Below are 19,808 nucleotides of genomic sequence, written 5' to 3'. Positions count from 1 at the left end.
CCTACTTCTTTGGTACTTAGTTTTGTTTCAAGCAGTAACACTTCACTTCAGGTCTCCGAAGGCACTGAAGTTTCCAGTGATATTTTGTGTTCCACTTGAGTGCAACACTTAACTCACCATTTGTAATAATGGTGCAACCTATTCCACTTGTAATACCACACTGTGCCCTATTGTGCAAGTCGCACTAAGGATAACCCAGTGATATTGGATATGCTCCACTTGTAAGCTAGCCCTGTATATATAACATTGTTACAAACACTGCTGCCATATAGTGCTCAAGACACATGAACACTCTTGTGCCTACCTCAGTATGCTCTCATAAAACAGATGCTCCAACAAAACATGACAAGATAAATTGGTAAATATTATGATTAAAAGTTGTTTTTTAAATTGTACTCTGAATCATAAATATTTAAAGGGACAGTCAACACCAGATTTTTTGTTGTTTAAAAAGATAGATAATCCCTTTATTACCCATTCCCCAGTTTTGCAAAACCAACACTGTTATATTAATACACTTTTTACTTCTGTGACTAACTTGTATCTAAGCATCTTCTGGCCGCCCCTAATCACATGACTATTGACTTGCATTTTAGCCAATTAGTGCAGTGTCTGCCACTAGCCACGGGCGTTATCACAATGCTATCTATATGGCCTACATGAGCTTGCTCTCCCCTGCTGTGAAAAGTAAATAAAACAGAGACGGCCTTCAAGGGCTTATAAATTATCATATGTGCCTTCCTAGGTTTGCTTTCAACTAGAATACCAAGAGAATACAGCAAAATTGTTGATAGAAGTAAATTGGAAAGTTGTTTAAAATTACATGCCCTATTTGAAAAATGAAAGTTTTTTTTGGACTTGACTGTCCCTTTAATTTCACTTCAATGTTCTTTCAACGTCTTATAATATTCTATTTATGCTCCATCTAAAGTAGGATTTTACTTGATGCCTTATTTCTAGCTATATAATTATTTTTTTTTAGCCATGGTAGATTTTATTTGTCAAAAAACTGAATGAAATTCATAAATGTTTTGTTGTTGTTCTCAATAGTTTATGTTTTTTTTGGAACTTAAAAGCTATGTAGAACAGATATTTGAAATTTTGGCCACATAAGGCAAGAGAAAAACAAAGGCTCTATCCATTTAAATGTACTTGTGCTCCCAAAATGTTTTTGTTTGTGCATACATGGTATATATAATGTACTGTAGACTGTAGAAGTGGCATAAAGGCTGTGCCCCCCCCTCCCTTTGCTTTCTGACCATCACTCTGTAACTTGCTCTACCCAGCCCTGTCCACAACATGCCCAATACTGCCCACTTCATGCCCCAGCCCTGTCCACAAATTACTGGTGGGCTTCCTGGAAGTGCCTTCCAAGGTGTAATTTCTGGAGACACCATTGTGTAGACTGTTAAGCTCTTGGGAGCCAGGCCTTACTCCTCCTGTATTGATTTGTATTGTTTAGTCTGATTTCATGTGTCTGTATTATTCTTACAACTTGTTATTGTATACTCTGACTCATTTACTTATTTACCCAGCACTACAAATTGCAAAAAGTAGTGTTTTACTAATATTTAAATTTCTCATTTTGTTTTCAAACATTGTAGAGATTACAAATTCAGAAAGTAAAGAAATATTTTACTACTATTTTGTCACTTCCCTTTCAAGTGAAGGTCAATTTCGATGAATCAGTGCCCTTGTTTTTAATAAACCTATTAAAAACAAGGGCACTTTAATTCATCAAAATTGACATTTCACTTGTTCTCTTCAATTACTTAACTTTTAATCCTGACACCCACTCCAGCACTTCCTCCGTCCGTCGCAAGCCCTCTTCGCGGGTCCAGAATGATGAATCCGGCTTCCTCCAATCACGACGTTGCCTCAGGCCATGATTCCCCCGGGGGGGGGGGGGGGGGGAACCATGCTTGGAGGAAGCTGGATTGGTCATTTCTGACATATGAAGAGGCTTCCGATGGCCGGGGGAATCGCTGGAGCGGCTGTGAAGATTAAAAGTTAAGTATTTGAAGAAAAAGAGTGAAATGTCAATTTTGATTAATTAAAGTGCCCTTGTTTTCAATAGGATTATTAAAAACCGTGCACTTTAAGTCAAAACAAAAAACAAATTTGCAGATTAATTATTCAATGCTCTACAAATGTACCTCAAGTAAACTAAATATTCATGGGTATGTAATATATTTTCTTTGCTGTTTTTTAAATATGCATTTTATTGTGTATGATAGTTTTTTAATGGATGCTCTTGTGCTTAAAAATATATTTTTCTTATGTTTGTGATGTGTGTTACTTTCAACAAATAGAATCGTGAGAGTCTTCCATATCAGTAGTAGGCTACTATACCAGGGATCAGTGCACTTCCTCTTAGTTTCAAAGCAAAAAACACCTCTTGCTTTTGTGTAAAAAATGTAATTGTCCCACACTCCCTAGACAGGGCAAACAGCCTTGTAATCTAAGTTTAAAAATGCTGTGCATTGCATAAACCAACTATTTGCAGCATTTTCGAACCATAGGTTACAGAATTTGCTTTTTGGCGTCTCTAGTGAGCATCATTTTTATAGTGCAAAAGTTATCCAAAAAATATTTTAATTTAAATAGTGCTCTTTCATAAGCATAATATAAGGTAAGTATAAGGTAAGTTAAATCTACTTTCATTTTTCAGTGTGTAGCATATAAATAAGTTACTTTACATTTATTTTTGTTTAAACAAAGGTATTTTACTATAAAAGGGACAGTAAAAAACTTAAATGGATTGGACAGAGCATGACATTTTTAACAACTTTACAATTAATTTCTATTATCATTTTGTATTAGTTCTTTTGGTATCCTTTGTTAAAGCGTAATCCTGGCTGAGTTCAGGACTGTGCACGTGTCTTTAGCTATTTGGCAGCTGTGTTTGCAAAAATGTTTATAGCAAAGTTATACATAGTTACAAACATTGCTGCCATAAACTACTAAAGGCACCTGTCAGCCTACCTAGGTTTACTCTTCAACAAAGGATCCCAGCAGAACAAAGCATATATAATAAAAACACATTGGAAAGTTATTTAAAATCGCACTCTATCATAATCATGAACTTTTCACTTTGACTTTACAGTCCCTTTAATGATACACCATAACCCTAGTTTGAGAAAAATTCAGTACTTTTCTGTCTCATAGATTGTTACAAATTTCAGGTATGAGACTGACGATTTTTATATATATTTTTTTGAATATAGATTATATTTCTTTGCTTGTTGCAGATTGTAATCATTGTGTGTTGTTTTCATGATCTAGTATACAGAAAATATACAAATGATATAAACAAAGATAGGAAAACAAAGTTAAAGGGACAAAACAGTAACAAATAAATCATTTTTTATATGGCTAGAGCAGTTTGTTTTTAATGAACTATAATCCTTTCCTATGTGTTCAGACAATTGTAAAGACTAAAACACATATTAAAAAAAGCCGCAAATACACTGCATTCCTGTACCACCCCTACAAAAAAGATATTAGTGTCTCAGCCAATTAGCATTGCAGCAGAACTTGCTGCAGCAGTTACTTAGCTAATTAGATGATTTGTTTGTTTGGCTTTGCTGAGGTGGCAGCAAAGCACACAAAGTGCTCATGTTTATCTGTATATGTTACCTCTAGTGGCAGCTAAACACATGTGGGTGTCAGATAAAATAATATATGAGAACTTAAAAGGACAGTAAACCCCAACATTTTCTTTTGTGATTTGGATAGAACATAGCATTTTAAACAACTTTTCAATGTACTTCTATTATCAAATTTGCTTCATTCTCTTGTTATCCTTTGCAGAAGGAACAGCATTGCACTGCTGGCAGCTAGGTGTACACATCTAGTTAGCCAATCACAAGACACAAATGTGTGCAGGCACCAATCAGCAACTAGCTCCCACTAGTGCAGGATATGTGCGTATTCTTTTTTAATCAACAAGAGATACCAAAAGAATGAAGCACATTTGAAAATAGAAGTGTTGTAAAATGACATGCTCTATCTGAATCATGCAAGTTTAATTTTGACTTTCTTATCCCTTTAAACATTATATAAAATAATGACAACTATTATTTATGTGTGATCTCTTTTGGCAAAGAGGTGAGTTTCCTCCTTAAAGGGACAGTGTACACCAAGTTTCATATAACAGCTTGTAATAGACACTACTACAGAAGAACATGCACAGCTACTGATCTAAAAATCCAGTATAAAACCTTTTTAAAAACGTACTTAGAAGCTCCTAGTTTAGAACTGTTGATGTGTTTAGATTGGGGCACACAGTGAAAGGGACTGGGAAATCAGGAAGAGCAGACCCCCCCCCCCCCTCATATGAAAACAGGAGCAGCAGGAGTCTGTAAACCTGGGACTACATCTGACACTTTGGGGCTTGGTTATGAGTATGAAAATCAGCAAAATGTTATATAAAAAATAAGCAAAAAAACAACAACACTCTCAGACAGGCTGTATAAATGGATCATCTACAAAACATTTATGGAAAGAAAAATCTAGTGTACAAAGTCCCTTTAAAATCATGTAGAGTGCTTTTTGGAGATGCAAGTTTGTAAATGAGACTCTATCTCCCACCCTTTATATTTTCAAGCAATGTCTCTAAAATCTTATTTACTATTAGATAATCAGAGACCTATTAAGGAAGAGAAGCCCTTGGCTCATTACACTGCCCATTCTAAAGAAAGCATTTTGTGTTCTTCAGCTGATCAAGTGACTGCAACAAAAGTGACAATTATCTGTAGCCTTTAGAATTATGTGTGGATCACACTTGTAAGAACTCATTGTACCTTTTTAGACTATCAGCCCATATTGTCACAAAACACTTTAGAATTAAAGAGACACAAAACCCAAATTTTTTCTTTCATGATTAAAGTAGAACATATAGTTTTAAACAACTTTTCAATTTACTTCTATTATCAAATTTTCTTCATTCTCGTGGTATCATTTATTGAAGGAGCAGCAATGCACTATTGGTTTCTAACTGAAAGTGGGTGAGCAAATAACAAACGATATATATATATATATATGCAGCCACCAATCGGCAGCTATAACCTAGGTAGTTTGCTGCTCCTAAGCTCTCCTAAATAAATCTTTCAGCAAAGGATAACAAGAGAAGGAAGCATATTAAATGATAGAAGTAAATTGGAAAGTTGTTTAAAATTGTATACTCTGTCTAAATCGTGAATGTCTGATTATGACTTTACTGTCCCTTTAAATGATCATAAAACAAATAATATGAAAGGGGCTTATATGAGACTCCCTGTTTTTGCTAATACTTGGTGTACTTTAGAATTGTTCATATAATCTGTGATACATTTCAAAGATACAAAAATAAGTTAATACTTTGAATTAATACTTATAAAGACAGCATTACACAAAGCATTGCTTAAAAATAAAATAAAAAATTCCAGACTAATTTATGCTCAATGAAAAATATAAAAATACATAAGCAATTTTGGATTTTTCACAGCTGTGACACTTGAATGACCAGCTGTTTGCACGAGAATCACTGTTCTAGGGAAAAATAAATATTGTATTATACTATTTGGGGGGGATGATCAGTAAATCAGAAAGAATGCACAGTATTTTTGAATTGCATATTATTTTTAACTATTTAATCTATGAAAATTGTGCAGTGGCAAAAAGACATTAGTAACAAAACAGTGAAAAAGAAAGTTAATGACTACATTTTCTCTGCAACAATGAACCTTGTAAATCACAATTTGACTTTGCCTTGATTTTTTTTTAAACAAATATGTCTTTCATCCAATTACTTGTTCCTAGGGAATCTAAAGGATGCATGAGACCAAAGCAAATTTGATCATCAAAATAAATTGGAAATGTTATGCTCTATCTGAAGTATGAAAGGACATTTTGGGATTTCATGCGCCTTTAAAATGAAAAATTATTCAAGAACTCAAATATTAACCCTTTAAAGAGATGACCGATCCATTTAAAGGGACAATTTTTTTATTTAATTATTCATTTATTTTTTAAAAAGCATTATTTTCAATGAAATATTTTAGCAGAAATACTTTGAGACATGAAAGCCATTTTTATTCTTTCATGATTCAGACAGAGCATGTGATTTTAACCCTTTGAGTGCTAATGATGGCTCTGAGCCGTCACAGAGTTTCCCACTCTGGTGCTAATGACGGCTCAGAGCCGTCACTAGCACTCTCCCACCTTGAGGGAGATCTGAGGGCTCCTACCCCGGTGATCGTCCCTGTAGAGTGACAGGCATCGCTGGGGCTTCCCGATTGTTTGTGGTGACGCCACGCGCAATAAAGTGATGACGGCAACTTTATACTTAACAATGTTAAGTATAGGAGCAAGGGGCATGCTGCTTAGAAGCCTGTATCTCAGGCATCTAAGCAGCTACAGAGCCACCATTGGAAAGGTAATCGCCTAACCTTTCCAATGGTTTAAGTCTTGGGGGTCTGAAAAAAATAAAAAAAAGTTTAAGAAAAAATTGTTAAAAAAATAAAAAAAACATTAAAAAATCTTAGCACACAGGTGGGAAAGTGCTTAGCACTCAAAGCAACTTTCATATTTACTTCTATTTCAAATTTGCTTCATTCTCTTGGTATCCTTTGGTGAAGGAACAACAATGCACTACTGGGAGCTAGCTGAACACATCTGGTGAACCAATGAAAAGAGTTATTTATAAGAAGCCTTCAATCAGCAGATACCTCCCAGTAATGCATTGCTGCTCCTGAGCCTACCTAGTTATGCTTTTAAACAAAGTATACCACAAGAATGAAGCAAATTAGATAATAGAAGTAAATCAGAAAGTTGCTTAAAATTGTGTGTTTTGTCTGAATCATGAATTTTAGGTTTCATGCACATTTAAACTGAAATTGTCAATATTTCCTTTACAGTGTTTAATGTGCATGGATCATATGTACATATGCTGGTGGCACCTGCATTCAAATTGTATACAGCATGTTGCAATGACTGCTGGCTCTCTAAAAATATGCAGTGTTTTATTTGAATGAGGGTACACAGGGGTCCATATACGGTAAAACATTTTTTACGAGAAGCATTTATATTAAAGTGCCATAAAACATGTTGAGATCTGTGCATAGTCTAAAAGGGCTAATTAAGTAAAAAATAGTTTGCATAAAAAAGCACTGCAGTATAAATTTGCAGGTAAAGTAATTAAAGTACATATTATTATATTTTGTCTCTATCTCAACTTGTTTTATGTCGCTTTACAGGGACACTGAACCCAATTTTTTTCTTTCATGATTCGGATAGAGCATGACATTTTAAGCAACTTTCTAATTTACTCCTATTATCAAATTTTCTTCATTCTCTTTGCATCTTTATTTGAAAAGCAAGAATGTAAGTTTAGATGCTGGCCCATTTTTGGTGAACAACCTGGGTTGTTCTTGCCGATTAGTGGATTAATTTAACCGACCAATAAACAAGTGCTGTCCAGAGTCCTGAACTAAAAATAGCTTAGATGCCTTCTTTTTCAAATAAAGATAGAAAGAGAACGAAGAAAAATTAATAATAGGAGTAAATTGGAGAGTTGCTTAAAATTGCATGCTCTATCTCAATCACAAAAGAAAAAAAAATTGGGTTTAGTGTCCCTTTAATACAGGTACAGGTATATTGGAAAATAACTCATTTCCAAAGTGAATTCATTTCAAATTCTAGTGTTATCTCCTTTTACAGTTTCAGCTTTCAATATAATATACTGCTTGTGACAGAAATGTGCTGATGGCTGTGGGAAATAAAGAATTGTGATAGTGATTTTAGCTCTATGATTACCCTGTCAGGTTCAGACACCATCATTTCGACTGACTGGCTGGCTACTGAATAGCATAGATCTGGTTTTCTAAATTCAGTTTAGCGTTGCATGACATTTTAGAAATCCAGTCACTATACAGCTTTAGAATGTGGACACAAAACACAAGAATAGGATCTTTAGTTTTTTTTTTACAAATCTGCATATGGTTCACCAACCTAAAAAAGTTGCCTTATGAGGGGCGGGCTTGTCAATAGCAAAAAAATAAATAAATAGATAAATACAAAATGTGTATTTTAAGGAAAAGAGTGAAACAGGAAACACAAGATTTCACACAAGTCAGTTTATTAGGCCTCTTCAAAACTCTTACAATTCAAGAATAAATTACAACATTAAATTACCATCTGCATATTATTTTTACAATTATATATTCAGTACTTTACAAAACCGTACCATATTTTTAATACAAATCCAAAAATATATATTTATATATTTATATCTGTGAGAGTGAAGCAGCCTATAGCATCAGGAGCTGCAGAAAATGACCCCTATTATCCCTCTCCATGAGAAGTATTCATAGACGTTCTGCTTGACTCCTGGTCTGTGGCAAGGTCTTCATTAACCCCTTCTTTGCTGTTGTGCTTTTATACTTTAAATATCACACTAACTGTTATTTGCTGGTGAAAAGGCAGAGCCCTAAATCTTTATAATATAGACACATTAATTTGTTTATGTTTCATATTTCTATGGGCCCCTCAACCCTTTTTTTGTCCCTGGTAAACTCTCCAAAACTCATACCTTTAGTGCTATTATCGGTCTGTAATTTATTTTCCCCCCAGACTATAAACATGCTGCACCTTTAGTGAATGTATTGCTTCATACAGAAATCATTATACATGTTATTTCTTCTTAATTTCTCAATAAAACTGTATACAGATTTTTTTCATCCTATTATTAAAAAAAATAGCCAAAGCTTCCACATATGCATTAAGCCCTTCTCTGCTGTCAAAAATATGACTAAAAAACGGCCACAAAATAGTTCAGCAATTTTTAATTTTTTTAAGAAGCACTATAGTTTTTTGTGTCTGACAACCTAAACATAATTTCAATATATTATTTATAAAAAAAAAGTTTTTCTTCTATTTTTAGCTCTGAACAAGTAGATTTTGTTTGCTTCCATGCAATACATTTTTTTACATTTTTATTAATAATATATTGATTTTATTTTCAGGCTTTTATGATGTGGTAAAGAGTAAAGGGGACTAGAATGTCATTTAAAAAATTGGGATGAACAAAGAATGTTATGTACAATAAATTAATGGCAGAAAATATGATATGCTTTCATATTCATTGACATATCTTACAAGGAATCACCCATCTATATTAGAGCAGGTAAAATAAAAATGATACTGAAATTACTTTATCTAAATTTGTCCCTCCACTTAAAAAACATTAATCATTGGTAGAAAAAAAAATAGGTAAAGTTGTGTACACTATTTCTTCTTGACAATTCAAGTAATGATACAAATTTGTTCTAGCACTTCATCTTAAAGGGACATTCCAGTGAAAATTCAAATACACATAGATTAATTACATCTTTGAATAGAAACATATTTACAATATACACGTATTGGCAAAAATGCTTCCAGTAAAAGTTATCACTGTTTTAATATCAACATTTTTCTCTGCACGTGCATTCTCAGTGCACCAGCCTTTTAAATACTGCAGCTGATCAGAGCACCAGTGGGGCTTGTATCATGTTAGCAATTAACAAATTGAGTGATTACCAGATGGTGCAAGAACCTTAGGCTATCTGAGCAAGTGCTATAGCTTTTATTAGAAGCATTATTGCTAATACATGTATATTATAAAAATGTTTCTATTCAAATCTGAAATGCATCCATGGAGATTCCAATTTTGTCTGGAATGTCCCTTTAATGTTTTTGAAAATACTATTATACTAGAACTGTTTACATGGACAGAAAATAAAATGGACCACCTTCTTTTTAAGAATCTTTAACAGTTATTTTCTGTATTGCCCTTTTACTCAGTTGGGTTAGAAATAAAGTAATTGTTTAAATGATCCTACTGTAACTGCAGTTAGTTTGTAGCTTTTATGGAGAGAAATGTATACAAATGGTGCTCTCTAACATTGTGTTACTTAAGTTAATCAAAGTGTTTGCATATATTGCTCTTGCAATTTATTTTAAAACTAACAGGAAACAACATAATTGGAAGCAACCTGAAACCATGTGATGTGTTTGCAACCCCAGCAATGCAGTATGGTTTTTATTTTATCTACCACTGCTTCAGATACCACTTTGGAATTCTAGCAATTTTTGCATAGTTGTGAAAATGTGATAAATTCTATAGAACATATAAAAATAATTTTACAATAAGGTAGTTTCTTTTTTTCTTCTTTTGCTAGGCATCATAGTAGTAACAATGAAACACAGGTAGTTAACCATAGATCTATTGATATGAGTGCATTAACCCTTATGTCAAGACATACATACATTTTTTTATCTATATCTCTTCATAAAATAAACTGTATGCATTAAAACATGAAAAACCTGAAGACAAAATAGTGACAGACATTTCTACATGGAAATCTTGAGAATATAATTTACTGTCATGAGTTATGATAATGCACAACTAAGCAATTTCCTAATTTGCAAGAAACTTAACAAAATAAGGTATGTAGGCCACTGCAAAATATTGCCACTTCATTTGTGTTTATAAATATTCCATTAATTCAAAAGTAAATACATCTTTAAAGGGATACACTGAAAAAAAACCTTAAACCTGGTTTGTAATTTATTTTCCTTCTGTTTCTGAAGATTATCACTCACATGCCAGATAGAAAAACCACAAAATATCACTTTGTATACTAATCATGCATCTTTCCTTTTAACTCTGCCCTCCTCTCAATACTGATCAACACACACTGCATCACTACACTTATACCACACCTTGTCAAACCATGCAGAATACCTCCACTTGCCTATACCTTTACTAAGTAAAGCCCCACATGCCAGAGTTCTGCTACACACTATGACACCTGCACTTCCTAGATTCATTAAGGCTACAGTTTTGTTTTACACTAACATAATTACAGAGCATCGCTCAGTTTCCCCTATTCAGTTAGCATTTCTCATTCATTTCTATATTGATAGGCAACAACAACAGTGCAATGTCCCTTTAACCATTTACTCCCAGGAAGTATATTTCTGTGAGGCAAAGGCAGGATACTCCATGTGAACTTTTCTTTTAATTGAATCTTAAAGGGGTTTTCATATTAGATGCCTGATATAGTTTTGAAATAACATGTTAAAATGAAAATTTCCCTTAATGCAAAGCATTTTTTTTTCTTCAGTTAAATTCTCATCATATAGAATACACCCTTACAGAGCATGTAACTTTAAAATGCACCAAAGCATTGATTCTTATATAGACAGATGCATCCTGACATATCTCCATCATTTCTAACTTAGCTTATGAGTTCTGGTAATATTTCTGCTGTCTACATCACAAAATAATGCAGCAATAATCACTCTGCTTTATAATTAACAACTGTAACTATTTCTGTTCCATGTCATTCAATGTTGTGTAATATAGAAAGATAACATTATTTAACAATTGGGTTAACACTTCATTTCATGATCATTATATTTTTAAATGACTTTTTTGTTTCTATTTTATCTTATCTCTTCTCAATGTTATGGTAAGTTCATATTAAATAAAACACTGCCTGTAAACATAGGACAAATGTTAACACAATTGGTCATTGACAAAGCACAACCCTGAGTGGAACACATTCCATTCTGTTTAAGTCTGTACAGTATTACTCACCAGCAAACCTTTGCTTCTGGAGGACTCAGCAGCATATTTAAAACCAACACCTTGTTGTCCTTTTAGAAGCAAGGGTTTACAGCGAATATACCAACATGAGAAGAGGGGGGGGGAGAAAGTAAAAGTATACAGAGTAGAGAGGGCTGAGGGTGCTGATATTTGCAATTTTGGTTTTGGCAAATGTTGTTGTTTTAGTGAGAAGAGTTGATGGACAGCACTCCCAGGACAGCTGCATAAGGGCTCAGTGTTCACATGGAAGCAGCCAAGGGCAGGGGGAGGTTTAAACATTGAGAACCTCAAAGACCCCACAGCTGACACATTAATGACTTATCTGCTGACAAAGCTTGAAGAGCATCACTCCTCTGATTGCTATTTAGTGTTCAGAGAGATATCATTGTCCAAAAATGTTTCCCTTTAAGAGTTACATAAATTCTTTTTGTTTCACAAGCCACTCTTTTGTTGTATTGATCCATTCAGTGGCATACAGATATGTGACTACAGTAACCATGAAAATGTGTCCTTTACATAGCCCTTTGCCAGTAAAGAACTGAAGTGCATTTCCCTATTACATGTGTGTGAGCCTGAATTCCATTCTCTTTAGAGTCTTTTCTTCTTCTGCACTTCACACATGTGTTGGACTGTCCATGAAGGGGTCTGTCTTGGCTACCTGAAGTGTGAGTGGTGGGGGCTTATATGGGCAGCTACTCAAATTACAGGAAATAACCCCCCCACCCCGGGGCTTCCCTCGAGTCCTAGGCCCTACCACCCCAAGTCGACGCTGGCATAAAATTCCCTGCCAAGCTTGTAAAGTTTTGGAGCTCCATACCCAAACCCCACTGGTAATACCCACAGCCAGAGACATGAAGATTTTAAGCATGAATACTGCCACACTGGGGATAGAGCGGGACAGAGTGCAATCTGGCCTGCCCCCTCCAATTGCTGTCCTGCAGGATTCTTCCCTTGACCTGGCTTCCCAGTGAGCCAAATTGAGACGCTCATAGAAGCAACAAACAATTATACAGGTGGCTGGAACAGTATATAATATGGAAAATACCCCAATTTTAACCATCAATTTCTCCAGTTTCTCGGTGTTAGTTCCCCCAGTCTTCATGACCCTTCGGATATGGAACAGGGCAACAAAACCTGTGAGAAGGAATGATGTGCCTGTGACCAAATAACATGAAAGGGGCACCAATACAAAACCTGTAAGGGCACTCGCATCTGACCCCCCAACATAGCAGAGTCCTGTTAACTCATCTCCACCAACTTTTCTCATGGTAAGGATGATGATGGTTTTAACAGCTGGAACTCCCCAGGCAGCTAAGTGGAAATAACTACCATGGGACTCAATGGCTTCATGACCCCATTTCTTGCTAGCTGCTAGGAACCAGGTGAGGGTAAGCACTACCCACCACAGAGAACTGGCCATGCCAAAGTAATAGAGAATAAGGAAGACAAGTGTGCAACCGCTGCTTTCTAGTCCTTCTCGGATTAAATATGGAGAACCTCCTTCACGGTCACATGCTATGCTGGGGGCCCCAGCCGCTGCACGGATAAGGAAAGCAGTGGAGTAGACATTGTAGCACATGCTGAGGAAGATGATTGGCCTCTCAGGATACTGGAAACGTTGGGGATGTAGGAGGAAGGTCAATACTGTGAAAGCAGTTGAAATAAAGCAAAGTCCAGACCAGGCAGCCATCCATATTAGAGCAAAGTCCTTGTCAGCTGAGGACCAATATACATCTACCCCATAAGTGCATCTTGGTGCACAAACCCCACTCCTTTCCACATACATAAATTTGTCAGGATTGGCACAGCGGCTTGTTATACTTAGACCAGACCCTGATGGGCGTGGGGGGCGAGGAGCCACAGGAAGCATGCCATGGCCATTAGTCGGAGTATCCCCACTTGTGGCATTCTCAGGTGCCTCCATGCAAAGTGCATGAGGGTCATTCTTGCTAGGAAGACGGTTGCAGTCCAAGGACTCAGGCCATCCAAAATTGAAGCGTTCCATGATGGGTGCACATTTTAGTCGGGCAGCCTCACACATGGGCTTGCAGGCAGGGATGGAGGTGGATACCTGCTCAGTGCACATAGGGGCATAAAGTGAGCACAGAAAAAAACGAAGATGCATGTGACAACCATACTCAACTAGAGGAGAAAACTCCTGTAGTTTTACTGCTGCTTCTTCCTGAGATTCATGTCCTACATAGTTGGGCATCCTTGTCATGTTGTAGCCAATACCTTGGCACATTGGTATCTGAATGGGTTCACACTTGGTTTCTCTCCCCCTCTCCACATCGTAAAGCCCCATCTCCAGAGATAGGGCCAATGCCAGTAGCTGCCACAGAAAGGGAAGGGTTAAAAGCCAGCAGACACTGCTCATTCTCAGGGGCCAGCAAATTTGTGCACAGGCAAAGAAGCAACAACTGTAAGTGAGGACAGGAGGAGGGGGAGAGCGGATACAGACACACGACTTTATATCCAGCTGTCTGTTTTAAGCAGGGCACAATGCATTCCAAAACAGCAGTGTGTAGGATCAGCTTTCCTGTTGCAGATGGGTCACAGAGGACACAAAATGCACTTTTTATATTATTCCATTTTGGGTAGTTATGATGGTGTATTCCGTCTGCAAAAGTCTAGCTATGGAACAAATCTTCAGAGAGCTGAGGGATCACAGAAGCAAGTCTTTGATTAGTGTTAATATCCACAGGCAGACAGTATGATCTTTGCTGAAACGCATGGCAGTCTGGATTGTCCTTTAATAGCTCCCCAGTCTGTTTTTTTCTGGCAGTCTTCAGCCTCTGCACTGCTCGTATTCCTCTCTACAAGTGCAGCCAGGATCTGTATTCCAGGAGCTGTGGTCTTCAGTGAGATATTTCACACAAATGCAGCTTTCTTTCCCACTCTGCTTGTCACTGACAAATATGAAACAATGCAGGGCTGGGAATCTGTCTGCAAGGAAGAAAGAGTGTGGAAACAGAGAGGCAAAGGAAATTAAAAATAGAAATGCAACAGAAGCAATGAGTGCCAGAGGGAGAGTGTTAACCCTCTGGGAAGGGCATAGAGGGTTAAGGACGGAGCAGTCTTACAGACAGAACCCGCCCAGCCTGCATGTAAGGTAGTGAATCTCAGTTGCTGCTGGCAGTTCTGGCTACTGCTAGCACTAAGCATGCTACAGACTTCACAGCAGAGGCATCACAAAGGGGGAGTGGCCTTGAGCAGTGTGACACCCACATCTGTCAGGGGGCATGGTCTGGTTAAAGAAACAGGGCTCTCATTAAAGAAAGTGAATGGTAATTTGCAAAATTGCAAGAATAATATTTTCCAAGTCATGTCACCCCCTGTTGGCAGCCATAACAAAGCCTGGCTTTCTGCTGCTTCAGCGAGCAAGATATATATACACACACATCCCTCTCTATATTTAATCTACATATCTGTACAGAGGAGGGGGCTGGGGCAAATTACACACAAACCTTGTTGATTTGAAATAGCAGAAGGGAAAATCTTGGGTTACATTTATAAACCACATGGAATAAGAAGTTCAGTGTTTCTCTATTTTATGAACAAGTCAGGGTTTGTGTCCACTGGAACCAGTGCACAGCATTTATTTTATTAAACATCTGAGTTTCTGGCAGCAGAAGGAAAGATTAATACAAAGAAACACACATGCACAGTGTTACGCAGACACATGCAAAGTTTTATATGTATACATAGTCTTCTACTAATGATATAAACACTCAATTCACTAGCACACTGTTATTTGAACGCCATGTACTGTCATAGTATGTTATTGAAAAACACACACAAGACTAGTATATTCATTTTAGACTGTATTCACTGACATACACCATATTGTAAACAGATTTTATAAAGTATTAAATATTTGCTTAGTATTACTTTATTCACTATTAACAAATATGGTAACACAGTATTATGCACTCACACACACACACATCTATAAAATACTACTATGGTGTTATACAAACACACACTTCCAGATAATACTAACACAATGTAATACAGGCATACACTTCTATTTAATACGAAGACAGTGTTATGGAGGCATAAACTTACACATAATACTTACTGACAAAGTGTTATGCAGACACACACTACCAGATGATAACTCAGTGTAATACAGACACACACTTCTATTTAATACTAAGACAGTGTAATGCAGGCATACACTTATACATAATACTTACTGACAAAGTGTTATGCAGACACACACTACCAGATGATAACTCAGTGTTATACAGACAGACACACACTTCTATTAAATACTAAGACAGTGTTATGCAGGCATAAACTTACACATAATACTTACTGACAGTTATGCAGACACATACTACCAGGTGATAACTCATTGTAATACAGACACACACTTCTATTTAATACTAACTATGACAGTATTATGCAGGCATACACTTGCACATAATACTTACTGACAACGTGTTATTCAGACACACACTATAAGATGATAATTCAGTGTTATACAGACACACACTTCTATTTAATACTAAGACATTGTTATGCAGGCAAAAACTTACACATAATACTTACTGACAAAGTGTTATGCAGACACACACTACCAGATAATAACTCAGTGTTATACAGACACACACTTCTATTTAATACTAAGACATTGTTATGCAGGTATACACTTACACATACTACTTACTGACAAAGTGTTATGCAGACACACACTTCTAGATATTTATCATTAAAGCACATTTATTATGCAGACTCATACACCCAGATAATAGTCATAAACATAGTATTATGCAGACACACACTTCTATTTAATACCAAGACAGTGTTATGCAGGCATACACTTACACATAATACTTATTGACAAAGTGTTATGCAGACAAACACTTCTAGATAATTATCAATAAAACACAATCGGCTAGATCACGAGTTTTTGTCGGTAAGGCTTGCGGGGCTAACGCTCCTTTTTTTCTTACCGCTCCCTTAAGCCAACGCTGGTATTCCGAGTTTTCTTTAAGCCGGCGTTAGCCTCAAAAAAGTGAGCATTGAGCAAAAAAAAAAACTAACACCTGCAAAAAAGCAGCGTTCAGCTCCTAAAGCAGCCCCATTGTTTCCTATGGGTAAATAAAAGTTATGTCTGCACCTAACACCCTAACATGAACCCCGAGTCTAAACACCCCTAATCTTGCAGTTATTAACCCCTAATCTGCCACCCCGACATCATCACCACCTACATTATATTATTAACCCCTAATCTGCCACTCCGGACTCCGCCACCACCTACATTATACTAATGAACCCCTAATCTGCTGCCCCCAACATCGCCAAACCCTACATTATATTTATTAACCCCTAATCTGCCCCCCCAACGTCGCCGCAACTATATTAAATTTATTTACCCCTAATCTGCCGCCGCCAACGTCGCCGCCACTATAATAAAGTTATTAACCCCTAAACCTAAGTCTAACCCTAACCCTAACACCCCCCTAACTTAAATATAATTTAAATTAAACTAAATTAATTTAACATAATTAAATAAATTAATCCTATTAAAAACTAAATACTTACAGATAAAATAAACCATAAGCTAGCTACAATATAACTAATGGTTACATTGTAGCTAGCTTAGGATTTATATTTATTTTACAGGCAACTTTGTATTTATTTTAACTTGGTACAATAGTTATTAAATAGTTATTAACTATTTAATAACTACCTAGCTAAAATAAGTACAAAATTACCTGTAAAATAAAACCTAACCTAAGTTACAATTACACCTAACACTACACTATCATTAAACTAATTACCTAAACTACCTACAATTAATTACAATTAAATTAAATAAACTAAATTACGGGAAAAAACACTAAATTACAGAAAATAAAAAAGAATTACAAGAATTTTAAACTAATTACACCTAATCTAATCCCCCTAATAAAATAAAAAAGCCCCCCAAAATAATAAAATTTCCCTACCCTATACTAAATTACAAATAGCCCTTAAACGGGCCTTTTGCGGGGCATTGCCCCAAAGTAATCAGCTCTTTTACCTGTAAAAAAAAAATACAATACCCCCCCAACATTACAAGCCACCACCCACACACCCCTACTCTAAAACCCACCCAATCCCCCCTTAAAAAAACCTAACACTAACCCCCTGAAGATTACCCTACCTTGAGCCGTCTTCACCCAGCAGGGCACAGGTGGTCCTCCATACGGGAGAAGGCTTCATCCATGCGGCATCTTCTATCTTCATCCATCCGGAGCGGAGCAGGTCCATCTTCAATCCAGCCGACGCGGAGCATCCTCTTCAAACGAAGTCCTAACGAAGAATAAAGGTTCATTTAAATGACGTCATCCAAGATGGCGTCCCTTGAATTCCGATTGGCTGATAGAATCCTATCAATCAATAGGAATTAAGGTAAGAAAAATCCTATTGGCTGATGCTATCAGCCAATCGGATTGACCTTGCATTCTATTGGCTGATTGGAACAGCCAATAGAATGCAAGGTCAATCCTATTGGCTGATTGGATCAGCCAATCGGATTGCACTTCAATCCAAATGGCTCATTACATCAGCCAATAGGATTTTTCCTACCTTAATTCCGATTGGCTGATAGGATTCTATCAGCCAATCGGAATTCAAGGGACGCCATCTTGGATGACAACATTTAAAGGAACCTTCATTCTTCGTTAGGACTTTGTTTAAAGAGGATGCTCCGCGTCGGCTGGATTGAAGATGGACCTGCTCCGCTCCGGAAGGATGAAGATGGAAGATGCCGCATGGATGAAGATTTCTGCCGTCTGGAGGACCTCTTCTGCCCCAATCGAAAGAAAACTTCTGCCGTATGGAGGACCACTTGTGCCCAGCTGGGTGAAGACGGCTCAAGGTAGGGTGATCTTCAGGAGGTTAGTGTTTTTTTAAGGGGGGATTGAGTGGGTTTTTGAGTAGGGGTGTGTGGGTGGTGGGTTGTAATGTTGGGGGGTATTGTATTTTTTTTTACAGGTAAAAGAGCTGATTACTTTTAAGGGCTATTTGTAATTTAGTATAGGGTAGGGAAATTTTATTATTTTAGGGGCTTTTTTATTTTATTAGGGGGATTAGATTAGGTGTAATTAGTTTAAAATTCTTGTAATTCTTTTTTCTTTTCTGTAATTTAGTGTTTGTTTTTTTTCTTAATTTAGTTTATTTAATTTAATTTTAATTAATTGTAGGTAGTTTAGGTAATCAGTTTAATGATAGTATAATTGTAACTTAGGTTAGGATTTATTTTACAGGTAATTTTGTACTTATTTTAGCTAGGTAGTTATTAAATAGTTAATAACTATTTAATAACTATTCTACCTAGTTAAAATAAATACAAACTTACCTGTAAAATAAATATAAACCCTAAGCTAGTTACAATGTAACTATTAGTTATATTGTAGCTAGTTTAGGGTTTATTTTATAGGTAAGAATTTAGTTTAAAATAGTATTAATTTATTTAATTATGTTAAATTAATTTCATTTAATTTAAATTATATTTAAGTTAGGGGGGTTAGGGTTAGACTTAGGTTTAGGGGTAAATAAATTTATTATAGCAGCGGCGATGTTGGGGTCGGAAGATTAGGGGTTAATAAATGTAGGTAGGTGGCGGCGACGTGGGGGGGGCAGATTAGGGTTTAATAAAATGTAACCCGTGTTTGCGGCGGTTTAGGGGTTAATACATTTATTAAAGTGGCGGCGATGTCCGGTCGGCAGATTAGGGGTTAATAATTGTAGGTAGGTGGCTGCGACGTTGGGGGCGGCAGATTAGGGGTTAATAAATATAATGTAGGTGTCGGCGATGTTAGGGGCAGCAGATTAGGGGTTCATAGGTATAATGTAGGTGGCGGCGATGTCCGGTTCGGCAGATTAGGGGTTTTACATTTTATTTCAGTGTTTGCGATGTGGGGGGTTTAGGGGTTAATAGGTCGTTTATGGGTGTTAGTGTACTTTGTAGCACTTTAGTTAAGAGCTTTATGTTCCAGCGTTACCTATGTGAAGTTGGCACCCCATGTGCTGCGTTTGTGCTGATTTGTGCCGCAAAAACGAACGTTTGTGCCGGTTGGGTTTAGGAGATATTTCCCATTATTTTTTTAGGAAACCCCGCCCACTTTGCACCCCATGTTATGCAATTTTAAAAACAAATATAGCTGCAAGCAGCAAT

The 19,808-nt window shown here is 36.5% G+C and overlaps 1 protein-coding gene across 1 annotated transcript; it reads right to left on the bottom strand.

Moving 5' to 3' along the window:
• Window positions 1–8,102: 8,102 nt before the first annotated feature.
• FZD9 (frizzled class receptor 9) lies at window positions 8,103–14,800 on the bottom strand. The gene has a single exon (XM_053706317.1). The coding sequence runs from the start codon at window positions 14,010–14,012 to the stop codon at window positions 12,249–12,251; it is 1,764 nt and encodes a 587-aa protein (XP_053562292.1). The 5' UTR covers window positions 14,013–14,800; the 3' UTR covers window positions 8,103–12,248.
• Between the last annotated feature and the right edge of the window lie 5,008 nt (window positions 14,801–19,808).

This window comes from Bombina bombina, chromosome 3 (genome assembly GCF_027579735.1).
Source record: "Bombina bombina isolate aBomBom1 chromosome 3, aBomBom1.pri, whole genome shotgun sequence".
Lineage (NCBI taxonomy): Eukaryota > Metazoa > Chordata > Amphibia > Anura > Bombinatoridae > Bombina > Bombina bombina.
The sequence above is the reverse complement of the archived record's forward strand: the minus strand, read 5'-3'. Positions and strand labels throughout refer to the sequence as shown.